The sequence below is a fragment of the Centruroides vittatus genome, unplaced genomic scaffold (genome assembly GCF_030686945.1).
Source record: "Centruroides vittatus isolate TY-2023 unplaced genomic scaffold, ASM3068694v2 contig_538, whole genome shotgun sequence".
In the NCBI taxonomy this organism is placed as follows: domain Eukaryota; kingdom Metazoa; phylum Arthropoda; class Arachnida; order Scorpiones; family Buthidae; genus Centruroides; species Centruroides vittatus.
The window spans coordinates 833,458-860,314 of record NW_027122316.1 but is presented as its reverse complement, the minus strand read 5'-3'; the positions used below and the strand labels follow the sequence as shown (position 1 = coordinate 860,314).

General features: G+C 32.0%; 1 protein-coding gene across 1 annotated transcript in view; it reads left to right on the top strand.

The window, feature by feature from the left end:
- LOC136978471 (rabankyrin-5) overlaps nt 1–26,857 on the top strand; it is a 48,914-nt gene that overhangs the window by 15,408 nt on the left and 6,649 nt on the right. The window contains exons 5-17 of the mRNA XM_067274182.1: nt 6,179–6,302; nt 7,530–7,679; nt 11,759–11,924; nt 12,029–12,233; nt 12,304–12,518; nt 12,597–12,694; nt 12,792–13,017; nt 14,258–14,510; nt 14,592–14,760; nt 14,836–14,954; nt 19,001–19,157; nt 22,387–22,587; nt 25,240–25,416. Of these exons, the coding sequence (XP_067130283.1) occupies nt 6,179–6,302; nt 7,530–7,679; nt 11,759–11,924; nt 12,029–12,233; nt 12,304–12,518; nt 12,597–12,694; nt 12,792–13,017; nt 14,258–14,510; nt 14,592–14,760; nt 14,836–14,954; nt 19,001–19,157; nt 22,387–22,587; nt 25,240–25,416 (2,260 nt within the window). The remainder of the gene's footprint in view (nt 1–6,178; nt 6,303–7,529; nt 7,680–11,758; nt 11,925–12,028; nt 12,234–12,303; nt 12,519–12,596; nt 12,695–12,791; nt 13,018–14,257; nt 14,511–14,591; nt 14,761–14,835; nt 14,955–19,000; nt 19,158–22,386; nt 22,588–25,239; nt 25,417–26,857) is intronic.

Below are 26,857 nucleotides of genomic sequence, written 5' to 3'. Positions count from 1 at the left end.
TATATACAATAACGGAAGTTAGCAAAAATTCAAAATATAATAAAAGATAATTTATCAAATCCAAAAGAAAATAGAAGATTTGCATTGTTCTGTAGTTTTTGAAAGAAAGTGATATCTGGCATCACTGATTGGAAACTTATATCAAATGACTTTTCTAGGGGCAAAATGACTGACATTAGAGCACATTTGTGAAAGCTATCATGTATTGTTATCTTTTACTGCATTTAATGTAATTATTTGGGTGATTATGTAACATTATAGAAGTCCTGTGAATTTGTAGACTGTAAGTATGACTGTTCCAATCACTAACTGAGTCTGTATCCTAAATTGTAATATGCATCATGATAAAAGGAAATGCATGTAGTTTCTAGAAAACAAACAATAATAAGAAGTTGACATGTTTCCTAAATTGGACCAATGGTGCATCTTGAGATGGAACGTTAAGGTACTTATTACTATAACTATTTGAACGGGTGTGTATTTGCAGTTATGTATGAACCAAAGAAGTATAGGAAATGGAATGAATCCAAGTGTGGAAAGCAACCTGAACCAACCTTGACTGAGTTGGCATATATCAGTGAGCTCTACTGAAATTAATTTCAACCAATGCATGCAGCAAGCTGCAGCCTTCTAAAACATCTCGTGTCTCTGCTTCCAAATGCCAATGGTTAATTAATCAAAACTTTAGAAATATTGCCTCTACCCATATATGTATGATAAGAAAAGGCACAGGGACAACAAACTTATAAATGTGCAGTTCTCACAAGCTCACCATATAAGACAAGTCTGGAAAAAAAAAAAGCAGGAAAAGAAAAAAGATTTCTCGTAGGCCTAGGCCTACAGCAAAGAAATTAATTCTGCAATCTCAAGATAAACTCAGTGAAAATGTTGAAACTGGACAGGAAGATGAAGATGGTCAAGATGATGATGAATATAAAAGTGAAGTGTCTTGGTTTGCAAATTGCAAAAGCAATGTTGACCCAAGAAGTATGATCCAGTGTATGAAGTTCAAGGATTGGGTGTACGAAGTATATTTGAAAGAGAGATGCAGTAGTCTATCCTTAACAATACAACAATTAAAATATTACACTAAGTATTTTACCAAACAAAATTAACACAAGGTATGGTTCTTACCATTATCATATTCGATCTGCCATGCATACAAGGTTTAAACTCAATCGACACACATATCTTATTTTTTCTATAAATGGAGTAATCCCTTTTACACACAATATATTTATCTGGTATAAAAACAATGTATAAGAATATAAGCCGTATATAATAAGATATTTTTAAAAAACGTAAAAATTCTTTAAAAGCACGTTCAAAACTAACGTTCAAATCCTATACAAAGAAAAGAATATGTATAACGGAAAATTAAAGAAAGTGTTTCAATCCTAACCGCCAAAAATTGCATTAATAAAAATCTAAGCGTAAAAATAAATGAAAACTGGTTAAAAATATTGTAAAACACACTGTATATATTAATATAGGTTGTTATTGTTGCAAGAAATTACATTGTTGTTAACCATCTATAATAACTCTGAAAATATGCAAATTTGTACTATGCCACAGCACAGAAAATGAGGCAGAAACAGCCATAAGACATTAATGAAAAAGAATTTTTATGTCCTTGTGAAAAATCACTTATTATATTCCGTAATATGAATACAACCATAGTCTACATCTTCTAGATATTGTGATAACTGGATATCGTAAAATAAGCAAAAGATTATGTACAGTACAACAGGTAATCGGTTAATCTACTTCCTGTCAGTGCTTTTAAAGAATTTTTACATTTTTTAAAAATATCTTATTATATACGGCTTATATTCTTATACATTGTTTTTATACCAGATATAAATACTGTGTGTAAAAGGGATTACTCCGTTTATAGAAAAAATAAGATACGTGTGTCGACTGAGTTTAAACCTTGTATGCATGGCAGATCGAATATGATAATGGTAAGAACCATACCTTGTGTTAATTTTCTTTGGTAAAATACTTAGTGTAATATTTTAATTGCTGTATTGTTTAGTTGACTAATGAGGGGCTCTATGTTCGAAACGTGCAAATGGCACGTATCAACTAAATAAAGATGGAAATAAAGCCAAGTGTTTAATTAAAACTCAACTTTGGGTTCATAGTCTAATCAACAAAACACGGTTTCAAAGAAGAAATAGTATTATTTCTACATTTCGCTTCCAATTACCAAGCTTATTTATACCAAAGTAAAGCTCAAAAAAAAAACACTGTTGTCTAAATTGTCATAATGTTTTACTCGGTGCAATCTTTTTACGTCTCAGATGTTTGTTTCGATATCAATTGTTTTTTGGTTAATGATTGTGCTATTAAATCAAGACCTAAGATGATGACGTACGTACAGTTCGATCGGCAATGTGATGGCCACCAACCAGACGCTTTCAATAAGTCATAAGTAAGGTGGTTATAAATAAATTTAAATTTGCATAAATTTGAATTTTTATTATTCTAGATAACATTTTGAATAAAAATCATTAGTTTCAATACAATTTTATCTTTTATAAGCATAAAATTAAGCAATAAAAGTAAAGTAGCTCTATGGGAAACTCTGTAAACTTTGACCTACTGTCGCTGAAGTTTCATGAGCACTTCTTGACATCGAGGTATGCTTAAGTTTAAAGTTTGAGCTTTCTAGACCCAGTAGATTTCTCTAGGAGCATCTGCATTGACAAATTAAGAAAATGATGGTGATGATGATAAAACCTTTTTGGTGACTTTTGCACTTTTCAATTGCTTTTATTTTTCCGAACCCTTTTATAGAAAAATCCAAAATTTTGCACTTTACTTAAGGATACGTCCTATGCGTCAGATCCAGTAATCGTTGGCATGAATGCACTACAGAATGGACAAACTGATACAAGCAAATGTGTATATCCAGAGTATGCAGGAAGCAGCTTCCACTGCTCACACTTCCAAAGAAGAAAAGCTGGATTGTCTTTAATTTTACAATATAAATGGTAAAGTTTACTGAACTGATGAAATTTCTTATAAGTGTCATGTATCTATTGCCTGTAAGAAGTTTTGGTAATAGTGTAAAAAAAACTGTTTTTTACAACAAGCATTCAACAAACCATCTCACTGCCATCTGATAAACAATACATCCACTCCAGACAGAACGGTTATCTTTCAATAGATGTATTTAAAATTACTTCAGGTGTTTGGGGGTAGAGAAATAAACTCCCGAAAATTGGCATCTCCGTTTCGTGTATTTATATAGTCGTTCCGTTACTTTTTATCTGGAATGGAATCACTGCTGTGACTATATATGTATAATAACAGTACAAAAAACTGTTTACTGATTTATCAGAGTTTTGAGGATCAATGATCGTAATAATTTATTAAATAAAATCATTTAGTTCTAGAAAATTAATAATGGAAAATTTCAATGCACTAACAAGAAAATGGAATTATTTTCACTTCGAATCTTGTTTTGTGTTTAATATTACTTTATACATTTACAGTTTATCAGTTTTTACTTACCCAGATATTATGTATATACAGTGGTACCTCGACATACGAGTGCCCTAATATACGAGTGTTTTGAGATACGAGCCGCCGAGCGAGCGATATTTTGCTTTGAGATGAGAGCAAGATTTGAGATACGAGGAATCGCACACTACACCACTGCACACGACCCCAACATGCGCTCCGCATGTTGGGGTCGTGTGCAGCGTCTAACGGTTTCTCCCACCTCAGACTAGACCTCAGTCTGTGTGCTTGTTTCCCTCGTTTTCGAAGAATTTTTGATAAATTGGGTTCGCGTTTTATGCTTTTTGTACATTTACAAAACATTATCACATTTATTTTTATAACCATGGGTCCGAAGAAGATGATGATGTCTATTGAATTAAAGCGTGAAATCATAGAAAAACATGAGCAAGGTGTGCAAGTAATTAACTTGGCGAGGATGTACGGGCGTAGCACATCAATGTGCATAAACAGGAGGAGTTGATAAAGCGTATAATGCCAGCTAAGGGCGTTACAATAATTTCTAAGCTCCGGACCTCTCTCCATGAAAAGATGGAAAAACTACTGATGGTGTGGGTGACAGAGAAGCAGCTTCAAGGAGGAACCTTAACATAAAGCATCATACGTGAGAAGGCACGAGCGATTTACGGTGATTTGCTGAAGCAGATCCCACACACTTCCACAAACGAGGAATCGGAGGACTCGTTTAAAGCCAGTCAGGGCTGGTTTGACAACTTTAGGAAAAGGACCGGCATTCACTCCGTCGTCAAGCATGGTGAGGGAGCAAGTTCGGATGTGAAGGCAGCTGATGTTTAAATCAAAACGTTTTCCGAACTGATAGAAGCCAAAGGATACATCCCCCAGCAAGTCTTTAACTGTGACGAGACAGGGCTTTTCTGGAAAAGGATGCCAAATAGGACTTACATAACCGCAGAGGAGAAGACGATGTCATGTCACAAACCCATGAAGGATGGATTAACTCTAGCACTTTGCGCCAATGCGAGTGGCGACTGCAAAATTAAGCCTCTGCTAGTATACCATTCGGAAAATCCCAGAGCCTTTAAGTCACATAAGATTTTAAAAGAAAAACTGCAAGTTATGTGGAGGGCAAATCCGAAGGCGTAGGTCACCAGGAAATTCTTTGTGGAGTGGATAAACCTGGTGTTTGGCCTTTGTTAAAAAATATCTACAGGACAACCTACCCATGCAAGCCCTTCTCGTCCTCGACAATGCCCCTGCTCATCCACCAAATCTCGAAGATGATTTACTCGAAGAGTTCAAGTTTATAAAGGTTCTCTACCTACCACCCAACACCATTCCTATCCTGCAGCCCATGGATCAGCAGGTGATTTCTAATTTTAAGAAGTTGTACACCAAGCACATTTTTCGGCGCTGCTTTGAGGTGACGGAGAACACAAACCTTACCCTTCGAGAGTTCTGGAAGGACCACTTTAACATCGTGATATGCCTAAGAATTATTGATCAGGCCTGGCTGGGTGTTACAACGAGGACCTTAACCTCTGCATGGAAGAAGCTGTGACCTGAGACTGTAGCTGAAAGAGCCTTCGAAGGATTGGAACCCGAAGTGTCAGTGGTAAAGGAGATTGTTTCTCTGGGAAAATCTATGGGTCTGGAGGTGGATAAGAGAGATGTGAACGAACTCGTCGAGGAACAGTCTCAGGAGCTGACAACCGAGGAGTTACACGATCTACATTCGCAGCAGCATACGGTGGTTCAACGAAAAATTAGTTCTGAAGAGAAGCCAGAGATGGAGGAGGTTATCTCTACAAGAGATATAAAGGAGATCTTGGAAATGTGGGAGAAAGTTGTGGAGTTCGTGGATAAAAATCACCCCGAAAAAGTTGCAACTGGTCGTGCATCGGAGTTGTTCAACAAAACTTGCCTAACTCATTTCCGCAATATCCTGAAAGGGAGGAAGAAACAAACCTCCTTGGACAGTTTTTTTAAACGATCTGCAAGTGAAAATGAGCAAAGCGTGACGAAAAAAGCGAAGACCAGTGACAAAAATTAAGCGCTTCTGTAAGCACTTCACTTTTTCTTTTATTATGTTTTTATAGAATATGTATTTGTTATTTATAAACAAATATTTCTTCTTGTAAATACATTTTTCTTATTCAAAAACACTTAACAAAAACAACTGAGATGGTGTTTTGGGAGCTGGAACAGATTAATGGCATTTCAATTAATTTCAATAGGGAAAATTGCTTTGAGATACGAGCAATTTGAGATACGAGCAAGGTTACGGAACGAATTAAACTCGTATGTCGAGGTACCACTGTAATATGGAAAATATTCTGATCATGTCAAATTTGACCCTCTGGGTTTCTGCGAACCTTTAAACTTTGAGACCACCGAACCCGAAAATGTCAAAAAACAGAGAAATAGTTTTTTGCCCTTTTTTTTTGTTTGCGGTCTTACAAATTCTGTTACATTTTATCACAAGTCATTTTACTTATAACAATAACTCTAAGAACATCTGTTTTAAAAAATAATAATAAAAAATTATGAAAGCGTAGTAATAATTTCATTACTAAAATGTTTTAAAATATTTTAATTTTCATTAATATACTTCCTAATTTTAATAACACTTAATTTAGTAAATGTTACATGTAAAGAAAAGATTATTTTGAAACTTTTTTTTATTTAGATGTGAGAAAGCTTTAATGTCATCGGTTAATGTTACGAATTGTGTTAAATTTTATCAAACGGCGGATGAAATCGGTGCCGAAGCTTTAAAGAATCATTGCTCAGAGCTGATTTCTAATCATTGGGTAAGTTCTTAACATAACTCAATTTCCAAATCATTACGTAATGCTTTGTATCTGTTGTTTTATTTTTAATTTATATCATTGAATTATACAAGTGCTGTATATTTAGTTCTTCATTCCGATGCTGATAATGCAGTTATTTATTGAATGCAATCATATATAATGAAATAATCTTTAGTGCTTTAAAAAGAATATATTTTGTTAGAAAGATCTACTTAATGACAGAGAACAGTGCTTTTTGATAGTTACACAGCTGACATAAAGTTTTCAAACACAGAATTGAAATGACTTTGAGCAGAATTCAACAAACTACAACAATTAAACATTATTTGGTTAGGGTGTTGGGTAACTTGGATGGGTTTCAACCTATCTGAAACAGTTTAGCCTGGAAAAATTTGACATTTTCCACGTGAATTTAATCTCTGGTTCTCTAGGAAGTAGACTGATGTTTTTACCATCTCTACTATTTAGCCATCATACATTAAATACAGGGTGTTCAGAAAGTCATTGTACACTTATATATTTATTAACAGACATTTTTCAATATAGAATATGGGAGGTAAATATGAATGACAATTATAAACAATATCAAAAGTGATCCAAGTACAGACTTGGATCCTTCTTACTTCATTTCTAAACATTGCTATCAGTTGCTCTCTTAAAAAACTGAATGAATGCTTTTATTGCTGCTTTCAAGTCATTCAGCGTGCGTGGACAATCTCTATACACTGCAGATTTTGCTGCTCCCCATAGATAAAAGTTTGGTGGATTTAGATCTGGTGAGCAAGGGGCCACACATCTTCCGAAATAAGGCAAAAATATGATTAGAAAAGTGCACTGTGACTTTACAAACACCCTCTATATTATATTATTATTAACATTAAATACGTTATAATACTTTATGATATTACTTGTACTTTACGTACATGTATTATAAAATAAACTTTAAGAAGCAATGATAAATTTATAAATAATCAGTAAATTGATAAATTCGTGTTGTAGAGAGAGATTTTCAATACATTAAATATACTTTTAAACTGTATTTGGTGCAGTAAACATATAAATAATGTAATTATTTATATTTTTATTCTATTAGACTAAAAAGTTACATATACTGAAACAATAATGACTCACTTCTTCAATTTCTTAAGTTTTTAGTGCTTATATCTCGAGAAATAATATGAGATTATTAAATTTTATAAGTTAATATTAATGAATTGATTTTTTTAGAATGATTTTTCAAGTGAAGATTTTGCTCACATGAGTGCCCCTTTATTATATCAAATGTTCAAAACCAAAACGGAATATCCTTTACACACTGCTATTCGAACAAGAAGAGAGGATGTTGTGTTCTTATATCTTATTGAATTTGATCCTCAGGTAAGTTCTCGTACTTTTTTTTTGTTACAGCATTAATTTCTTAAAAATTAATTTATTACATATTAATTTATAAAGAATTACTTATTAAACTAAATGAATAATGTATTTTAAATAACATTGAATTAATGATAATAATTTTTGAAAAATAAATGAATTTAGCTTATTTTTCACTAACTTTCTTAAAACTATTTACACTTATCTCTTGATTTATGCAGAGTATTCATTTCATATGGACTTTTTACACTATTGAAAATTGCATAAATTGACTCTACCAGTATAATATATATATATATATATATTATACTGGTAGAGTTACAGATTAATAGAGTTTCAAGTCTTTGTGTTAACTTCATTTATACAAAAAACTTTTTTCTGTTTCCAATTCATGCAGTTGGGCTTCATGTAAATAAATAACATACTTTAGACCAACCAAGAGTGAGGAACCATTCGTATGCAGTCAATTTATGCAATTTTCAATATATATATATATATATATTTATTTATTTATTTCAGCTAGTTTAATATTTTGAGAAACAGGTTTTAATAGGCAAAATATTTATATGACTATACCTGATCTTGCTTACATTAGGATTCAAATGGTTATTTACTTAATTACCTGTAACTTTTTTTAAGGTGCAATTTGTGTTGTAGTGTTATGTTTATTTGCTTGACTGATTATTACTTGTAACTCATAAATATAAATTGATGTAGCTCATAGATGCTGAAGGTATTCTCCCAAATCAACAGCAATTAGGTTAGAATGATACAAAAAGTACAATCAAGAAAGAAGTTATTACCCAGTAGTATATCTGATCATCATATTTATTGCAATAATTATATATTTTTGAATGCATAAAATAAAATTTCTTAATATAGACTGTGTGTTAAAAGTACCACATAAGTGGAATGACTATTTGTTGCATAAAGAAAACTTGTGTATGAAAAGTACTGTATAAATTGAGGGCAAAGTGCACTTAAGTTTTTGTCCCATCAAAACATAATACATTTTCAGCTATCAAAAATTTTTATTGTGTGATCTAATATTGAAACGTATAAAATGAAATGAAATTTTCAATTTAAAAAAGTTATTTATATTTTCTTTAAATTCTATAAAAGTTTAATGAATTTATTACAAAGAATTTCATTTTTTTCGTCTTACCACAGTTTACTGTGTTAATCTATATTGGTCAGCATGACAGATTAATAGAGTTTCTAGTCTTTGCGTTAACTTCATTTATACAAAAAACTTTTTTCTGTTTCCAATTCATGCAGTTGGGCTTCATGTAAATAAATAACATACTTTAGACCAAGAGTGAGGAACCATTCGTATGCATGCCAAATACGGTGCACTGACATTTTTCCAGAATACAACACAGTGCTTGCCTTAAAAATTAAACAATGGGCCAATTACTTAGCACCCGCCTAAAGGAGCATTGGGCTTCCATCAGTAAGGAGCTTATAACCACAGCTTTAGCCACACATGCCACTGACTGCAATATAGGTACAGTACAATATAGGAGGCAACATTGACCAAGCCTGCCTGCTATATTGTACCAAACCAACCACATCCCACGTCTTTGCTGAGTTGTTTATTTTAACTTAGAATACAATTTTATTGAGTAGAGCTGTATTAAATAAAAATACAATAAAGGTTGCCCATTCCTGCTTTAGACAAATGTTAATCTCCATGATACATTCCTCTATCTCTCTTAGTTTTAATACAATATATACAGTGGAACCTCAGTTAACGAACTTAATCCGTTCCATGACACTGTTCATTAACTGAAGCAATTTTTCCCATAGAAATTAATGCAAATTCAATTTATCTGTTCTAGCCTCTGGAATTTTTGTAATTTTATTTGTAAAATGAGTTTTTTTATTTATCAAAATATAAGGAAATGTATCTACCATTACAGCAACAAATATGTAAACTTTATTTAATAAAATAGTGCTGTACATGCCTTCGTTTGTTGTAGTTGGTGGCAGAGGAGTTGAAATGTACGGAGCTTAATGCTTGGAAGAGGAATCCTCCTTCATAAAAATATCAGGTAGCACTGCATTGGGAGATTCTTCGAGTTGAGGTCTCTTTTGATAACGAACAAAAAAGTGGTCTAAAGTTGATTGTCATTCTCTTTTAATCAAAATTTTTCTAGAATGGAATTTCTCGATATATTCCTGCACATCATTTCATTTTCTGCAAATTTCCTTGATCTCAGCATTCCTAACTTTCTCTTCCTCTGACGAATGCTCTTGTTTTTCCTGCAAGGCAACCAGCTCTTCTGCAGTTAGTTCATTTTGATGTTCGTTTATCTACTCTTCTGTATTATAAATGACTCAGTAATATGGTAATACTGATCAGGTAACATGACAACTCTTTATTCACACACAACTGAACACTTCTACATCTCACTGGCTCCCTGGAACTCCAAACATGGTGGTCTCATTTCCCGCCCGTATACAATCTCGACCTGTGTTGCCACCTCCTGCACGTATACATTAAATTTAATGTTTAATTTAATTTATCAACATATATTACATCCTTTATGCCTGCATCTCAATTATTGCACACATATTGTAAATGTGTGCAATAATTACAAGATAATAATGGAGATGAGCTATCACGTGTTGTTTCTGTGCAAAACTTCATTTGCAATGATCACGCGCGAGTGCTTCCACAACCTCTAATTTTGTAATCTTGACACTAAAACTGTTACGTTCATTAGCTGAGACAAAATTTTTGCAAAATAAAAGTTTGTTAATTGATTTGGTAGATCAGTCATTATATATATGTTACATGTATAAAACCAATGAGAAACTATCAAATCCAATAGCAATTCTGAAAGAACGTAATGATTTTGTGGACAGTCTAGTCCAATAGACTAAGCACTTCTGAGAAACCGTTCCATTGGAATAGTTTCACACTTGGATAGGTTCCAACTGTCCCAGTTCCATAAGCAGAACTGGATTTTTCCCTCTTTTGATCCAGAGTTTGAATATTATAGAGTGGAAACCTCGCTTAACGAGTACCTCTCATAACAAGTAATTCACATAACAAGCAAAACATATTGTAAAAAAATGACTCGCTTAACAAGTGACAAGGCAAGGGGAAGTCTTGGATTGTGTGCGTCAGTCTGTGTTTAGCACTTGCTCTGCTATCATGTTAGTGTCACTTATGATCTCACATTTTTCCAAACTTGTGTTCAGAAATATGTATAAACATGAACAATCATAGCTCATTATATAATAAACATGCCAAACAATATGCCAAATTCTTCAGCTATGTAAAGGCTATAATTAAATATAAGAAATTACTGAATTTCAATTTTTATTTGTTTTCTGCAAATTGAATTCACATTCCAGGTGGTTCATTCCACACTAGAAGAAAAGATGAAGATGATTCACGCTCCTTAACAATGCATGAGTATTTTTTTTTGGCATAGAATGCATTATCGTATTTTACATTAATTTATTGTTTCGCTTTAAGAGTAGGACTCTGGAACAAATTATGCTCGTTAAGCGAGGTTCCATTGTATTAATATAGACTAGTATAGTTTAAATAAGTTTGATATTGTGTCGTTTAAAAAAATTTAAATTTCTGTCAAAAGAAATTTAAAGTGGCATACGTAATGCAAGTGTGCCCCTAGCGGACATTTCATAAGATGAAACCTTTTTGACTGAAGGAGAAAAGAAGAAACTATTTAAAATGAAGTGAAAAATATCAATAAAAATCAATATCTCGGAAACGAATGGATGGAACTGGATCAAATTTGTCAGGAAATAGGTCAGGAAAAAATAGCAGATGACAACAAAACCCGTATTTTGTCAGAATGACGTGTATATCTTTAATTTGTTAATAAAGTGTGAATTTTTCAGAAAGTACAGTAGAACAAAGTGTGTTCAATTCTATCACTTAATAAACTTAATTCAGTTTCTAGAATTAAACAAATTTTTAATTATTTGTTCCAATTTTTTTTTTTTTGTTTTTATATTTCTTTAAATAGTTTATTTTTTCTTTTCAAAGGAAATTTAATAGACATTTGTTTATTTAACATATTAAACTCATGATGAAAATTTTATAGCTACCAAGTAAATTGAATGAAATCGATGATCAAGGAGATCTTCCGCTCGATTTAGCTTTAAGCACTAAGCAGGAGAGCATTGCAAAAACGCTAGTTCGTCACCGTTCTTCGGTAAATGCGACAGATAACAGAGGGAAAACATTGCTGCATAGAGCACTAGAAAGAGGTATTTATATGTCATTTTAAATTATACGTTTAATAATTGATGATAATTAATATTTAAAAATATTTTTTTGTATATATACCATAATTAAAAATATCTGATTTTAGGAGATGAATTTTCTTCTATATTCTTAATTGAAAATAATGCTTCAGTCAATACCGCCATGTCTGTCGAAAAGGTGACGCCTCTTCATCTAGCATGCAGTTTTTCGCCAAACGATACTGACCCCGAAATAATAAAAGGCATGGCTAATGTTGTGTCGAAATTGCTACAGTACGGAGCTAATCCAAATCAGCAAGATCAGAACGGAAAGTAAGAAGTTAATTTGGCTCGCTTTGCATTGATGTAATATTTTAAAATAACAAAATTACTATTATCACAGCACGTCTTTACATAGAGCGGTTGCGGCCAATAATGAATTGGTTTTTGATATATTACTGGAGCAAAGTTCTCTGAATTTGGAGATCTTAAATGTTGACGGTCAGACCGTTTTATGGTACGCTTTGCAAGCTGTCAGAAGTAATTATGATGACAATAGTTTTGCAGCAAGATTAGTGAAAAGAGGAAGTTCTTTAACTGCCATAAATCCTCTAACTGGTAGGAATATTATATTTTACTATTTTAAATTATTTTTTTAACTTTACATATATAATAAATTGCTGTTTTTGTTGTTAGGTGACAGTTTATTACATCTAGCAGCTGCAAGTGGAAATGAAGAAGCTGGAATATTTTTAGCCGTTCATGGAGCAAATCCCAATATGACTAACAATAAGGCACTTTGAAATTAATTTCTAACAAAAACAAATCTCTATTTGAAATTATTATTTCAAAAATAAGTATGACAATATTAATCTAGGAAATATTAAACAGGGAGAAAGTCCTTTACACGTCGCTTGTTCCCAAGGCCTATCCAATTTAGTTTCGATTCTTTTACAAAAAGGAGCCAATCCAAATCTACAGACATCGGCACCAAATCCATTAGCAATGTTAGCAGAAGAAGAAGATGGCAAAATAATCACATATTTACAAACACCTCTTCATCTTGCAATATTATCAAAACAAGAAAGAGCTATTGAAGCTATTATTGAACATAAAGGTTAATATTCTTATTTCTCTCTAATTATATATAAAAACAATAAGTTAACTCTCTCTCTCCTCAACCTACAGCTTGATCAGCAACATGGATAATTATTTATCAGTTAATTTATTATGATTATAAAAAGTCAATAAAAATAATAATTTTTCCTGTCTTGAGTGAGCAGTTTTATCACTCGGTATGTCCTTTCTTTAACACTCCATCCAGATATTGTATTTTAGATCTTCCATGACTTATTTTTCTCCCTACCTTTCCTTCTAGTAATGTGGATATCCATGTCAAGTTTCTAATGAGATGTCCATTGATATTGTTCCACCTTCTTCTCTATGGTTGCTAACAGCTGTCTTTCTTTCTCTATCATCATCAGTATGTCATCATTTCTTCTTTGTTCTGCCCAAAATATGCATGCCATTTGCTATCAGTATCAAGGCTAACTTTATAACCACTAAATTATTAATACTGAGTTAATTTTGAGTTAGAACTTCAACTTCTAGTCTGAAAATAATAATGTTAATGATTTTTCATATACTTTTTGATAACTTTATCATCAAATAACTAACTATAATTCTCTGTAAAGAATTATATATTTATTTTATTGTGTAATCTTTGTTTAATGATCTTTTAGTTGGTTTCATTTATACATGCAACATTCTGTTCATTTTTGTAACGTTGCTACTTTCTTAAAACAATAGCTGAGAAAGTAAGATATAGCAATTTTCTAAAAATATAAACTCTTATATACTGTAGTATTGTATCAGTTGTATGTCAAATGTGTAGCCAAAGTTACCATGCATATTCTGTGCATAAAAACGAAGGAAAATATCTAGTCAATGTGGATTTAAATTGTTTAGGAGAGAGAATCCGTTAGCTTTTTAAACATATTCTAGATCCATGGTGGCCAAACTGCAACTCACAAACCACATGTGGCTCTTCTTGACTCTTATTGTGGTTTCTGTACACTGTAGTATTTTAACTGTATAATATACATGTTCTAATAAAGGATATGGCTCTTGTTTATTTCTAGTAGGTGATACATGGCTCCTATCCTTACAAGATTTGGCCACTCCTGCTCTTGTTGATATCAATTGACAAAATCACAAATGATTTCTTTTCATCATTATACTGTTCTTTTTATTAAATGAATACAGTTTATATAATTTTTCTTTTTCTAAACTTATTTATTTTAAAAATATTTCTAACTGACAGTAATTAACTATTCAATTAAATGATTTTTTAATAGGTTATACTCAGCACGCATCCGACGTTTCATTAATAGTTCCTAATTTTAATATAAAAAATTCAAGGGACCAAACTCCTCTTTCCCTGGCAATAGAAATGTCTCTACATAACGTTGCGCAGAAACTATTATCCGGAGGTGCAAATATTAATGTCACCAACATTGACGGTTTGACGTTACTCCATGAAGCAATACTAAATCAAGATACCAAAGGAGCTCTCTTTCTTCTTGACAATGGAGCTGATATAAACATTCTGTTAGTATTATAGAAACTAAAACGTCTATATAATTTCATTAATTATTATTTTAATCAAGATATTTAAAAATTATTACATAGAACAAAGGATCACGATACGCCACTTCAGTTAGCGGTAAAAAGGCATTTGCCGGCAGTCGTTCGAGCTTTATGCCTCAAAGGTGCGGACTTGAATGTTCTGGACGAAAATGGCAACAGTCCACTTTGGGTGGCACTAGAAAGTGGTCAAGAAGACATAGCATCTATTTTAGTAATTGAATATGAATCAAATGCCTCGTTTCATTTTTAATCGTAATTTATTAACGTCATTTGTTATGATGCATAGGTTCAACATGGCTGCGATACGGACTGTTGGTCGGAAGGTCCAAGTGGATGTTATCAGACGTTACTGCATAGAGCTATCGATGAAAATAATGAATCCGTTGCATGTTTCCTGGTCAGAAGGTGACATAACCCCACAAGTTTTATATTTTATAGTTTATTTAGATTAATTTAAAATTTAGTTTAAGTTCTGTTCTATTTTATGATGTCAATATTCTTTTTTATTTTATGAAATGCATTGTCTTGATTTAATACATAAGTTTGTTATATATGAAAACTGGTGTTAAAATTTTATGTCTGGAAAGTAAATGAAAAACTGATAATAGAAACTAATTGAGATTTATTAGGAAAAATACATTATAACTTAAGAATTTCTTGATTTTATAGTAAGAGAAAACTAAATATATTTAAATTCACTCAAAATAAATAAGGTTTTAAAGATCAAAGTAAGGATGTAGACATCAAAACTTGTGATATTTCTAATGAATTAATTTCACCTAAATATGATACATTAATTTCTTGAGCAATTAGATATATGAAACAAAAATAATAATAAAATGTTTCAATTATTCATTATTATGTATTTAATCATTTACACTGTTCATAGCAATCATAAAATTTCCATGGAACTTGTCACTCATGGAACTTCCATGGAACTTGTCAATTAAACAAAAACATTTTACATGTTTTCGTTAATTGACAAGTTTCATTTGTGTCAAATGCATAAGACTTCTCAAGACATCTAACTTCGTTGAATCGGAGTGCCTTCAAAAACAAGTTTTATTGGAAACTGGGTGCTTACTTTCCAAACAAATTAGTTGACTCATAGTCCAGTGCTTATCTAGCATTTGGTGAATACCCATTAAAAAATAATTCCTGACTTATGGGAGTTATGTATCTTGTATTTTTGATAATGTGTGCTGTGGTAGATGAGTACACATACACCACATAAATACATAAATTTAATTGAGATTAAATAGGAATTAATGTTACAAACATCCATCAGTTTGTACATTTGTAATTAGTCAGGTAGGTGTAATCTCTGTTAATCATCCGGGAGATAGTGTTTTGTTATCTTTGTCTTACAAATATTCAACTGTCTCTCTATCGACTCTTGTCATTAAGGCGCACACTACCAAGCCATTTACAGTCCCAAGAAATATTTATCAATTGTGTCCAATGTACCAGACCAAGATTTTAATGTCACTCATTGTAAATACATACACTAGACACAATTGATAAATGTTTTACTGCACTGTAAGCAACTTAGTAGTATGAATTTGGCCTAAAGTAAGCCTAAATTAATGTTTCATATTTGTTTAAAATTCAATATCTTTAAAAAAGATCTTTCTTTCTCAAACGTAATTGATGAAACTTCACAGTTAAGAACGATAAGTTCAACCGTTGTTATTTTATCTGGACCGCATTTCATCAGAGACAAAGACTACTGGGTTTTATCTTCATTATTCTTTATTTTACTATGCATTTCGGGTGCAATCTTTTTGTCTGTCTAACTTGCACCTCTCATCGGGTGTTACATATCTTTTTTTATATTTAGACATTCAGTTATGAGGTGTTGGTGTTTTGTCTCCTAAGGCATTTCTTATTTAATTAAAATAGACTGGATTATGCAATGTGTCAAATCTCACATATGGCTTCATCACCATACCAATTAGTATGAGGTGACAATTTACTTTTGTTGTTAACTGTACAAAGAATTTTGTATTGTTGCTATATTATGAACTTAATAATTTTTCCATAAGTACAGAAGATTTAAATCTAACAATAGCAGGATGCAAGAAATTTTTGATGATAACATGGAAAATTCATGAAAATTTACAATGACAAATAGCTATGAACCCTAATTTTATTTTATTTTTTTTTATTTTGCCAATGAGTAAAATTTAGCAGTATTTAGCTCTTTCATTTTCATGTTAAGTATAATGAAGCTATTTGGTCAAGGAATAGACTTATTGCATAACATAAGAAATAAGTAGTAAGATATCAAAAGTAATATTAGTGAAGGTAAAAGAATCACCATACAGGTTACATACACGCCTGGAAAGTCAGGGAGTCTGCAAATACCACAGAATCTGTCATTCGTTCTCATTCCTTTTGATCCAAACACACCTTGAAATTCAGTTTGGTATAGGGAGGTCTACGAAAACTGAAACGACCAAACAAATGGCAAGATTTGTCATGCTTATATCTCGTAAACTATAAATGATGATGCAATGATTTAAATTTTGTTGGATGGAATTAAAATGGTGGATAATGGGAATGTGCAGCTGTGCGGGGAGTAGTGGTTGCATGAGAATGATGAAAATGACGACGCAAAGTGGCACTTGGGCAGTGAAACTTTGGATTGCAAAGAGATAGGATGTTTAAATCAGTGTCAATTTGTACAGAGTGGCAGGATTTACAATATTTATTAGCAATAATAACTAATAAAATAGAACTTGTAAAGTTATAAGCCAATAACAATAACTGTTTGAGTTGAAGAAAATTTTCATAATATCAAAAAAATTGCAAAGGAAATATGAACAGAAATTAAGAAACATATATCATTGGAAAGAAAAATTTAAAAGGAATCAGAAAAGTCCAAAATGACTAATGCCAAACGATGTGGATTGTATAGTGAGCATAAGAAAACCGAGTATGTCAACTCCAATGCAAATATTTCGAGTGCACCACTGCCCAAACTGATAGATAGTGAATTGGAATATGATAACCATCAAGACTTCATTCGTTTACACCTTGTTCCTTCTCTAATAACACAAAAATGGATTTATGCCTTAAACAATTGCAATTGTGTCCCATACACAACCTTCCCAATTTTTTTTTTACCTGTGTGAAATTTAGTTAACTTGTTGCAGTCAGTTGATGCCATGGGGGGCAAAGAACTGTCGGTCGGCTTAACGGTATTGTGTACGGGACATTTGGACCATGTGGCAGACCTCGCGCAACTTATGTATTTTTATTCATTGTATTCTTAGCTGTTGGCCACATACAATGTGTGGAGATGATAATCCACGGAATTTCAGAAATATTCCGAAATATTGCCATAGGTTTAAAGTCGGGTTTTAAAAATCATCGTTGACAACGACATACTTTTCTGCCAAAACTCTCCTGCCACTTCCATTATAAGTTTCAGGTAGGGATGGGAAGAAATACAGTTAAGGTAATACAGTTTCCGATATTTGTAAGCCCTCTCTCTTAAGAATAGTTGTTCACGCAAGGTGTAGGAAATTAGAGGGGTTTAGAATTTAGATAGTTACGTTCGATTATGTTACTTATAAAAGTAACATAATCGAATTATACCTTATAACATTACCTTATGTTAGATTTGGAGTCATATATATCATTTATTTCTTTTATATATTAAATAATGTCTGTTATGTTTACTATTCGATTCCATTCGTTTATCCAGTTCGGACTATTTACCACTTACAACGCAAGTAACCGTGACGTTTCCCACGCGTCAAATAGCCTTCCTATTCCTTTTTAACAACATATCATTACGTGTGATAGGGCACACGAATCATCCCTATCGGTGTTGGGAATCCTGACAGGAGACGTCAATTATACGATCGTTTTGTCTCTGTCACTCTTTTCAATTATTTTAACTACATAAATTGCCATCCTACGACCCAGGGACGGATCCGCTGCCAAGTAAGCGGTATCAGGAGTTTAACAGACTCGATACCCCCGGTTATCCTCACAATTAGGTAAAAACTCGAACTTTTCATTAAGGAAGTCAAAAATAAAAATATATTTTATGAAGTTTAATTCAATGTTTTTGGCCTATTGTTCAGCTTAACAAGAAATTTAATTTAATTTATTTAATTGTTTCTAAAAATTGGCTGTAAATAATTTTCTCTTTGCTAAAAAAAATATATATATATATATATATATATATATATTAAAAATATTTTTGGATTAGAATGGTTCAATTGACAAGGAGAATTGTAGGGAATGGCTTTGAAATAATTTAGACTAAAAAACTGAGATTTTCTTATTATTATTATAAGATCTTTTTAATGCTAATTCATAAGAATCGAATTATAATTTAAGCAATTCGATTAATTAATCTTAATTTTTTTATTTTAAACCAAACAGAGCTGAAATTTTTAATCTGTTAATTAAGTATTTGTTGTTGCTTTTTACAGCGGTTGCGATATGAATGCAACGAGGCGACCGAGTCCCGACGGAAGAGGGGAAGAAGAAGCGTATGATGGTCAGACACCACTTCATTTATCATGTGCATGGGGTTTAGAAAATATTGTACAAACACTTCTGGAACATAATGCAAATGTTAATGCTCAGGTTTGTGAATATATCTTTGCTTTGTGTTAGTGATAATGTTGATAATTATGGCCAATAACTCTGTTTTGTGCATGAAGTGATGTGCAGGCTTATGTAATACGTCATGTAAAATAAGATATTAAGTATTTATAGTAATTTTTAAAATAAATTTTTAAAAACATGTTTTCTAATATACTAAAGCAGTATTTTAAACTTATGAATAAAAAATATCATTCATTTATGTATTTAAAATGAATCTTTCTTACACCATAGGAATACATTTCTAACGAACAATTGTTTATTGTGACATCATCATAATGCCGGACTGCAATTTTCAATCATATTTTAATTTTTTAATTTAAAATGTATGCTCTCCACCTCAAATTAGTAGTGTATGGCCCTTGGTACGTCACATTTTTCTATTAGCAATAGTCATCTAACTCCTTTCAGGGAAAAACTTTTCATTGAAACTAATTGATTTTAATAACTATATATGGACTTTCAGTTTGCACCAGAAGTTCATATATAGTTCGGCCTCTTGCCCCTAAGCTTTCCATATCTGATCTCAATTTCCATCTATCTAACTCCATTCTTGAGATTAAGGAAGGACAAACAGATAGACAGACAACAGTGGGAATTTATAGGTCTACAGTTTTTCAAATTATAGCCCAAGAACTGTCAGACTAATAGAAAGAACTAGTAGAATATAACACAACTGGCATTATCTGACAATATTATTATGTTCAACTACAAAATGAACGTTATACTTGATATTACAACATACAATCAGCGTATATTGTGATATATATGAGGAAAACAAGAAATTTTTAAGCAGTGAATTCGTGGAATAAGGCAACATGAATTCACTGTTTAAAACAGTTTAGCAATCTGTCATGGGAAAGGCATCTCCAGTGAGGACTTTCTACAGAAAACTGGCTCTTATTTAGGTTTTAGACATATGAAGAAACCTAGAAAACTCCATACATCCAGTCTGTTGGTCCAGTCAAATCAGTCCAGTGTTCAGTGTTTTATCCACTTGACTACTGACAGGCTGCTTTCAAACAGACACATATACAATAACTTCCAGTATGATGGCTGGTAGACAGTCTGTACACTAATAGTTACATTGTTAATTAAAATATCTGCTATTCCACCAGATGTGTTTGATTTGGTCTGTTGTGTCCAAAATCTGTTAAATTGAGGTCCATAAAATCAAAAGTTGACATCAATCATCAGCAACTGTGAAGTCCTGATGTATGGCCCAGGGACCTTAGCAGAATAATTTTATTTTCCTGTTTTGCCTTATACCTTTACACAACCTTAATAAGCTGATATTTGTGACAAAGAACATTCAAACTAAACTTTACTAGTAAATATTATAAAAGAGCTTCTTGTCTCGAAAATTGTTGAAACTAATATCTCAAATACTATAGTATAAATAACTGAGACTCATCACACTGCTACTGGTAACATCAAAATGATATTTCTATCATTAGAATGCAACTTTATTACTGGTATGCATTTCAGTACACAACTCTCCCATTAGCCATACATAAAAATATATGGATATCTACAAAAAAAAAAACAATGTGTTTATATACAATTGAAATAACACAAAGTAAGATTCCATTACAAAAGAAACTTTCTCAACACTAACCTGTTGTTGAACAAATTCACAGAGAAACTGACATTAATTACAATTTAAAACATACCTAAAATAATTTTAAAAACTGTTTTAAAAATCTATAAATCTGTGTGTTTAGTGCTTATGTCGAGAGTCAAGATGCAGAGAACTGTTGAGCAGTGTTTTGCCGTCAAATTTTACAAATCCACTACAAAGATTTTTGATAGGATCTATGAGTCTTACAAAGACAAAGCCATGTTCAGAACGTGTGTTTTTGAGTGACATAAACAATTCAAAGACAGCCGGAAAGACGTCGAAGATGAACAATGCACTTGACGTCCGACAGTGACACAAACCAATGAAAATGTGGCCAAAGTGCAGGACCGAAACCATAAAAAGAAATTTGTTGATGAAGATATATGTACAGTGAGTTAATAATCTTCAAAATATGACCCTTCTGCATCAATACACCGCTGCCAACTCTTTTTCCAGTCTTTATATGCCCCCTGAAAGTCGGCAACCGCAAGGAGAAATTTTGAACTCTGATTGCTGGTTAAGTGTTCGTTTGAGGATTGGGGTTCACTGCGTTCGAAGGGAGATCGCCAATACATGAATGCTCCATTTTGAATGCACCCAGTCACACGTTACAAATTGTGAGGATTGTACTGGCCAAATACAATGTGTTGACACTGCCTCAACCACCCTACAATCTAGATATGACTCCTCCTAACTTATTTTTGTTCCTTTGGATCAAAAGGAGCCTGAAGGACATCATTTCAGGACGACCGAGGCCATTCAAGTTGCTTCGACCAGGTGCCCGAACAGCCTTGCTGTTGCCGACTTCCAGGGGGCGTATGAAGACTGGAAAAAGTGCTGGCAGTGGTGTGTTGATGCCAGGAGGGTCATATTTTGAAGATTATTAACTCACTGTACATATATCTTCAACAAATTTCTTTTTATGGCTTCAGTCCGGGTACTTATTGGACAAACTCTGTATATGGATTGTACATTGCATGTAATGCATGATTTCATGTTTTTGAATAGAATTAGTTAATCTTTTTGGTAAAGACAAAGTTCTTAAACTCACCTTCTCTGTCATGCTTTTCTACAGATCCTAAATATCTATGTATAATCATTGCACGTCACATCATTTATAATAAATTGCATACAGCAGAACTGTACAATCTTTTCTTGTGTAAGCTGCTTTTTTTCTAAAGGCAATGTCACAATCTACTGGTATAAGAGAGTGTCACATCTTTTGTGTCATCAGCTAGCAAAGTGTTAATTTCCATGTTATTAGCGTATATTATTTTAGTACGTAATGTTGGTATGTAGCATCCTTAAAGCTTACAACTTTAAAAGAAAAATGCAAGCAGCTCAGTAGAAAAGTACAAAATTACTTGTGGCTTCAATCCAGAAAGGTTTGCTCTTTACTGGTCTACAGTATTTAGACAGAAAGAGCCAAGAGAAAAAGATTGACTCCATTACATGGCTTATATTGTTCCACAGTGTGAAAAGGACACTTACAAAGATAAATTTTGAGTTTGAGTTGATTTGAATAACTTTAATGCTTTTAATTGAATAAAACAAAAAATTAAGATTGTGTTGTTATTTTTTATTTTCTAGGATGCTGAAGGGAAAACGCCAATTCATGTCGCCATCATTAATCAAACTCCAATAATCATCTCTCTGTTACTTGCTCATCCATCTTTAAATCTCTCGTTAAGAGACAAGCAAGGGCTTACTCCATTTGCTGCCGCCATGACGATAAAAAACAATAAAGCGGCCGAAGCTATTCTGTCGAGGGAACCAAAAGCAGCCGAACAAGTAAGATTTAATAATAATTGTAAACTTTTTATTAAAAAGAATTGAAAAATTAATCCACATCTTATGCTAACGAGGTGAACCTGGGAGGTTGTCGTCATTGATTTTGATTAAATCTTATGGACGTGTAGTATTTACTTGTACTTAAACTCTATCAATGTCGCCGACCCACTAATCAGGCATTCTGGAGAAAATTGTGATTGAAGTTTTCTAGAACTGTTAATATTTATGCAGAAGCATCATTCACATGTTTATGATATGGCATGATTAATTAAGGCATTACACAAAGAGTATTATTCTGCAAGGATAGGAGGATATTATAACAACTCAACACCATCAGTACTATTTCCAGCAAAAAATATATTATATACTGTATATAATATATTAGTAGGTAGGCCTAATCTAATCAAGAAAGAAAACTAGACAAAGATTATGCTTTTTGCCAGGATGATTCGTTTTTACCGGAGAGGTAAGGGTGCCGCTGGAGTTCATCGGGTGGGTTGATCTCTTTGATGCAGAAAGGAAAACGATCAAAGTTGACAGCTAGGATTCTCGTTTCATTCACCAGTGACCCCAGAGATGGACACTATAAATAAAACCATTAAGCATGTCAGACAAATTTTTATACAAGATGTTTTTGCATATATTGTGTTTGGTTTATGAGATATGGATCTTCCAATTGTATCAATGATCACTAGTGTACTGTAGCTGTCTCCTTAAAACTGATAGAGAAATAGCAAATCGTGAAGATGCTATTAAAATACACTGTCTAATTTTCAACAATTGGATGCACCAGTTTTTTGTAACATGTTAAAATATGCATTGTTTGCATCTCAAATAACAGGCAAAAGAAATATTTTCAAAAATATTAATGAAGTTTGTTTTTCACCGTCTGCTATTAGAATGAAATGTAAAGATTGTGCGAATGAAGTAGCAACGATATTTGTGCATGGTGCAGCAAACAATTATGCTTTTAACTGTTTTTATGATAAATATCACCCAAAATGTAGTCATATTCTTGTCAAACGTAATTGTAAGTATTTATTGCACGTATATTTTTTGTGCCGAAAACTTTAAGTTGTTGGAAAATAATTTTTGAATTTCCTGATATTTTATAAATAATAATAAATTTAAAATTTAATAATTAAAAATGGCATAAAATTGTACATAACAAATTTAATAACAATAAGATTAAATTATAAATGTGAAAATAAAATTACTCATAAAGGATTTGAACCTGCAAGTTAACCTCTTCGGGCAACACCTTGCCATGAACACATGAACAGTGCTTCTTCATAGGTATTAATAGTTCTAGAAAAACTTAAATCATGATTTTCTCGAGAATATTTGAATAACGGGGCATGCGGCTTTGGTAGAGTTTAAGTACAAGTAACCGATTTTGACAAAATCGGTGATGACAACCTCTCCAGTTCTCCTTGTAATTATTAAATTTTTTAGTTTATTACAATGAAATTCGAGTTTTATTCATTTAAATCTGAATTTTGATCATTAAATTGCTGTTTTGCGAGAAAAAAGTCACAATTTAAAGATATTTTTGGAAAATTAAATCTTATTCCTCGTAAAAGTTCGCCAAACTTAGCATCTTTTTGATAGATAAATAAGTAAATTAAATCACTCCTTTGTATGGGTAGCCAACACTCTTAAAAAATGATCTTGGACAAATTCTAATCATCTTCAACTTGAAACAATTCACTTAGACAATTAGAATGATGATTTACAACTGAAATTCTTACAAAATAGAACAAAATATTGTTGTATTGAATGTGTTCAACTTCATTTTAATCTCTTAAATGACTTTTCTAAGCTAGGAAGATTGGATGGCCAAGATGGTAAAGCTTTCAACTTCTCATGCTAGGATCAAGATGCGAATTTGAGTGAAAAATTTTTGTAACAGAGATTTCCTGTATTTGTTGGGTATGTGATTTAGAAATCAATAGCAAGGTTGAGGCCGTTGAGGAATGTTGAGCATGATCCCACTGACTTTCCAAACACCATTGTCAAACTTCTAGGCTTACAGGAAAGTGGTGCCGAACGTCCGACGTACACTTTTTCGCGTTTAAAACTTCGGCCTCGATCTCGCTAATGACGAGCATGATAAAAAGACCCTTAGTGCCCACGTATGGTAAAAGCTTGAGAAGACAACATTTCTTTTAATCTTATTCTTTGATTTATAATTCTGTTATAATTGAATTATGGAAAAGCCAACATCTGTAATAATTGAAGTTTTTTAAAATGAAGAATTAGTTCTCCATAACATTTTAAGTCTTAACATCTGAAAATCAAATTTGAAAATTTGGAGTTTTTTACAATTTTAAAATCAAGCATTATACATTTATATATTATATCATTATATTTATACTTTTTTTTTAAATTTTAATAATGAAATTTAATGTACATGTTCTTCCTACCATTTTAAATTACTGTGATTTATGTTAATTATTATCCAAGACATAACAATTGTATACCAATCAATACAGTAATTGTCCAAGTTTCATCTCCCGTCTGCATTCAAACATCATGTCATCTACGACCTCTAGGAAGTGCCATACAATAAAACGATGACCAAGCATTTTGAATTTATTATTATTGTTTTAAAATGCAATGTCTTGTGACAGATCTTTCTTTCTTTTGTAGCACGATAATAAAGGTAGAAATTTTCTTCATGTGGCAATTCAGAAATCGGACATAGAAAGTGTACTGTTCCTTTTAAGCATTCATGTAAATATCCATTCGAGAGTACAAGATTCGTCGCAGCTAACACCGCTTCACTTGGCAGTAGAAGCCGGATCTGAGATTATTGTTAGAAATTTAGTAAGTTTCTCAAATTTTTTCTATGTAAAACTTTTATTTTGATACAGCATTTCAAGAAGTTTGAAGTGTTTTAATTGCTTATCTTGATATCATTGTATCAATGTTATTTGAAACATTATGTGAGGTTTTATATAAAAATAATTGTAAATATATTAATAATTACCAGTGGAAAAGACTGTTATTAGGAAATGGGTAGAATGAAATGTTAAACGGTATACATTCGGTTAAAACATTCTTTTGAGATTATAACTCGGATAAAAGGTAAAAAACTATATCTGTAACACAAACAACTGTTAACTTTTAAGCTATTTTCATTGGAAATATTTATACATGTTTTAGTATTTTAATTAAGGTGACACGTGCCAATCTTGGGGGCTCCAAAATGAGTCTGTAGAATTAAAAGCGCACAGATTATTTTTATAATTAATGTTGAATCAATGGGCCAAATACAAGATTTGTCCAGTATACCAAAACTGTTCTGTACAGACCTGGTATATGTCTTTTTCAACCATATCAAGTAATACTCAGTTTATCTTTTGAGGGAAATAAATACAATCAGTTCAGTTAATTGTTTATTATAATTATTCTAGAGATAAATCATTATATAGGAGCACATATGCATGTTGCTATTTAATTGTTTAAACAGGAATAACAAATAAATTCCTGTATTTGTATTTTACAATATATATATATATATATATATATGTAAAACAGAAATACAGAAAAAAAGGGAAGCAAATGTAAAAGTTTTCTAGCAAGGAATAAACTTAGTAACATTACGAGTTTACAACACTGAGCAGTCCTGCTACATGTTGTCAGAGACACTTAAATTTCTAACACTTACCTGAACCGTTTATCATCTATCTGGTTGGAATCTTAAAAAAGGATAAAGACATTAAACTATCCCAAAATTATTTATATGGTCATTATTATTTGAATACTTTAACATTTATTTTAGTTACTATGGACTTGAGAGATTACATTTGAAACTTCTAATATGCCACCAATTTACATTCATGAAGTCGGTTGGGTGTGACTGAATCCTGTCAATGCCTTGAAGGAAACTTTGATCACATTGCACAAGTGTGAAAAATTTGTCTCTTCTAATAAAAATTATTGCAAAATGATACATTTGTTTTGAAATGTTAAAAGAGATTGTTGTTTCTTGTAACTGAAGTTATAAGTTTCATCCTTTTATATATACAGTAATTATAAACAATTGCAGATTCTCTATTGTTTCATCTAGAAGGAACAAAATGAGAAAATTTACAATTGTTTCTAGTATCGTAGAGAAGGTTCCTCAATTTACCGGTTTTACATAATACTTCATGAAAATTCTTTCATTAGGAATGCACCTTTGCAAATACTTCTCTAAAAAATTTGTTTAGAGCCTCATTGTTTATCTTTTATTGCATAGAATATGTGCCTGGAGAAATGTCAA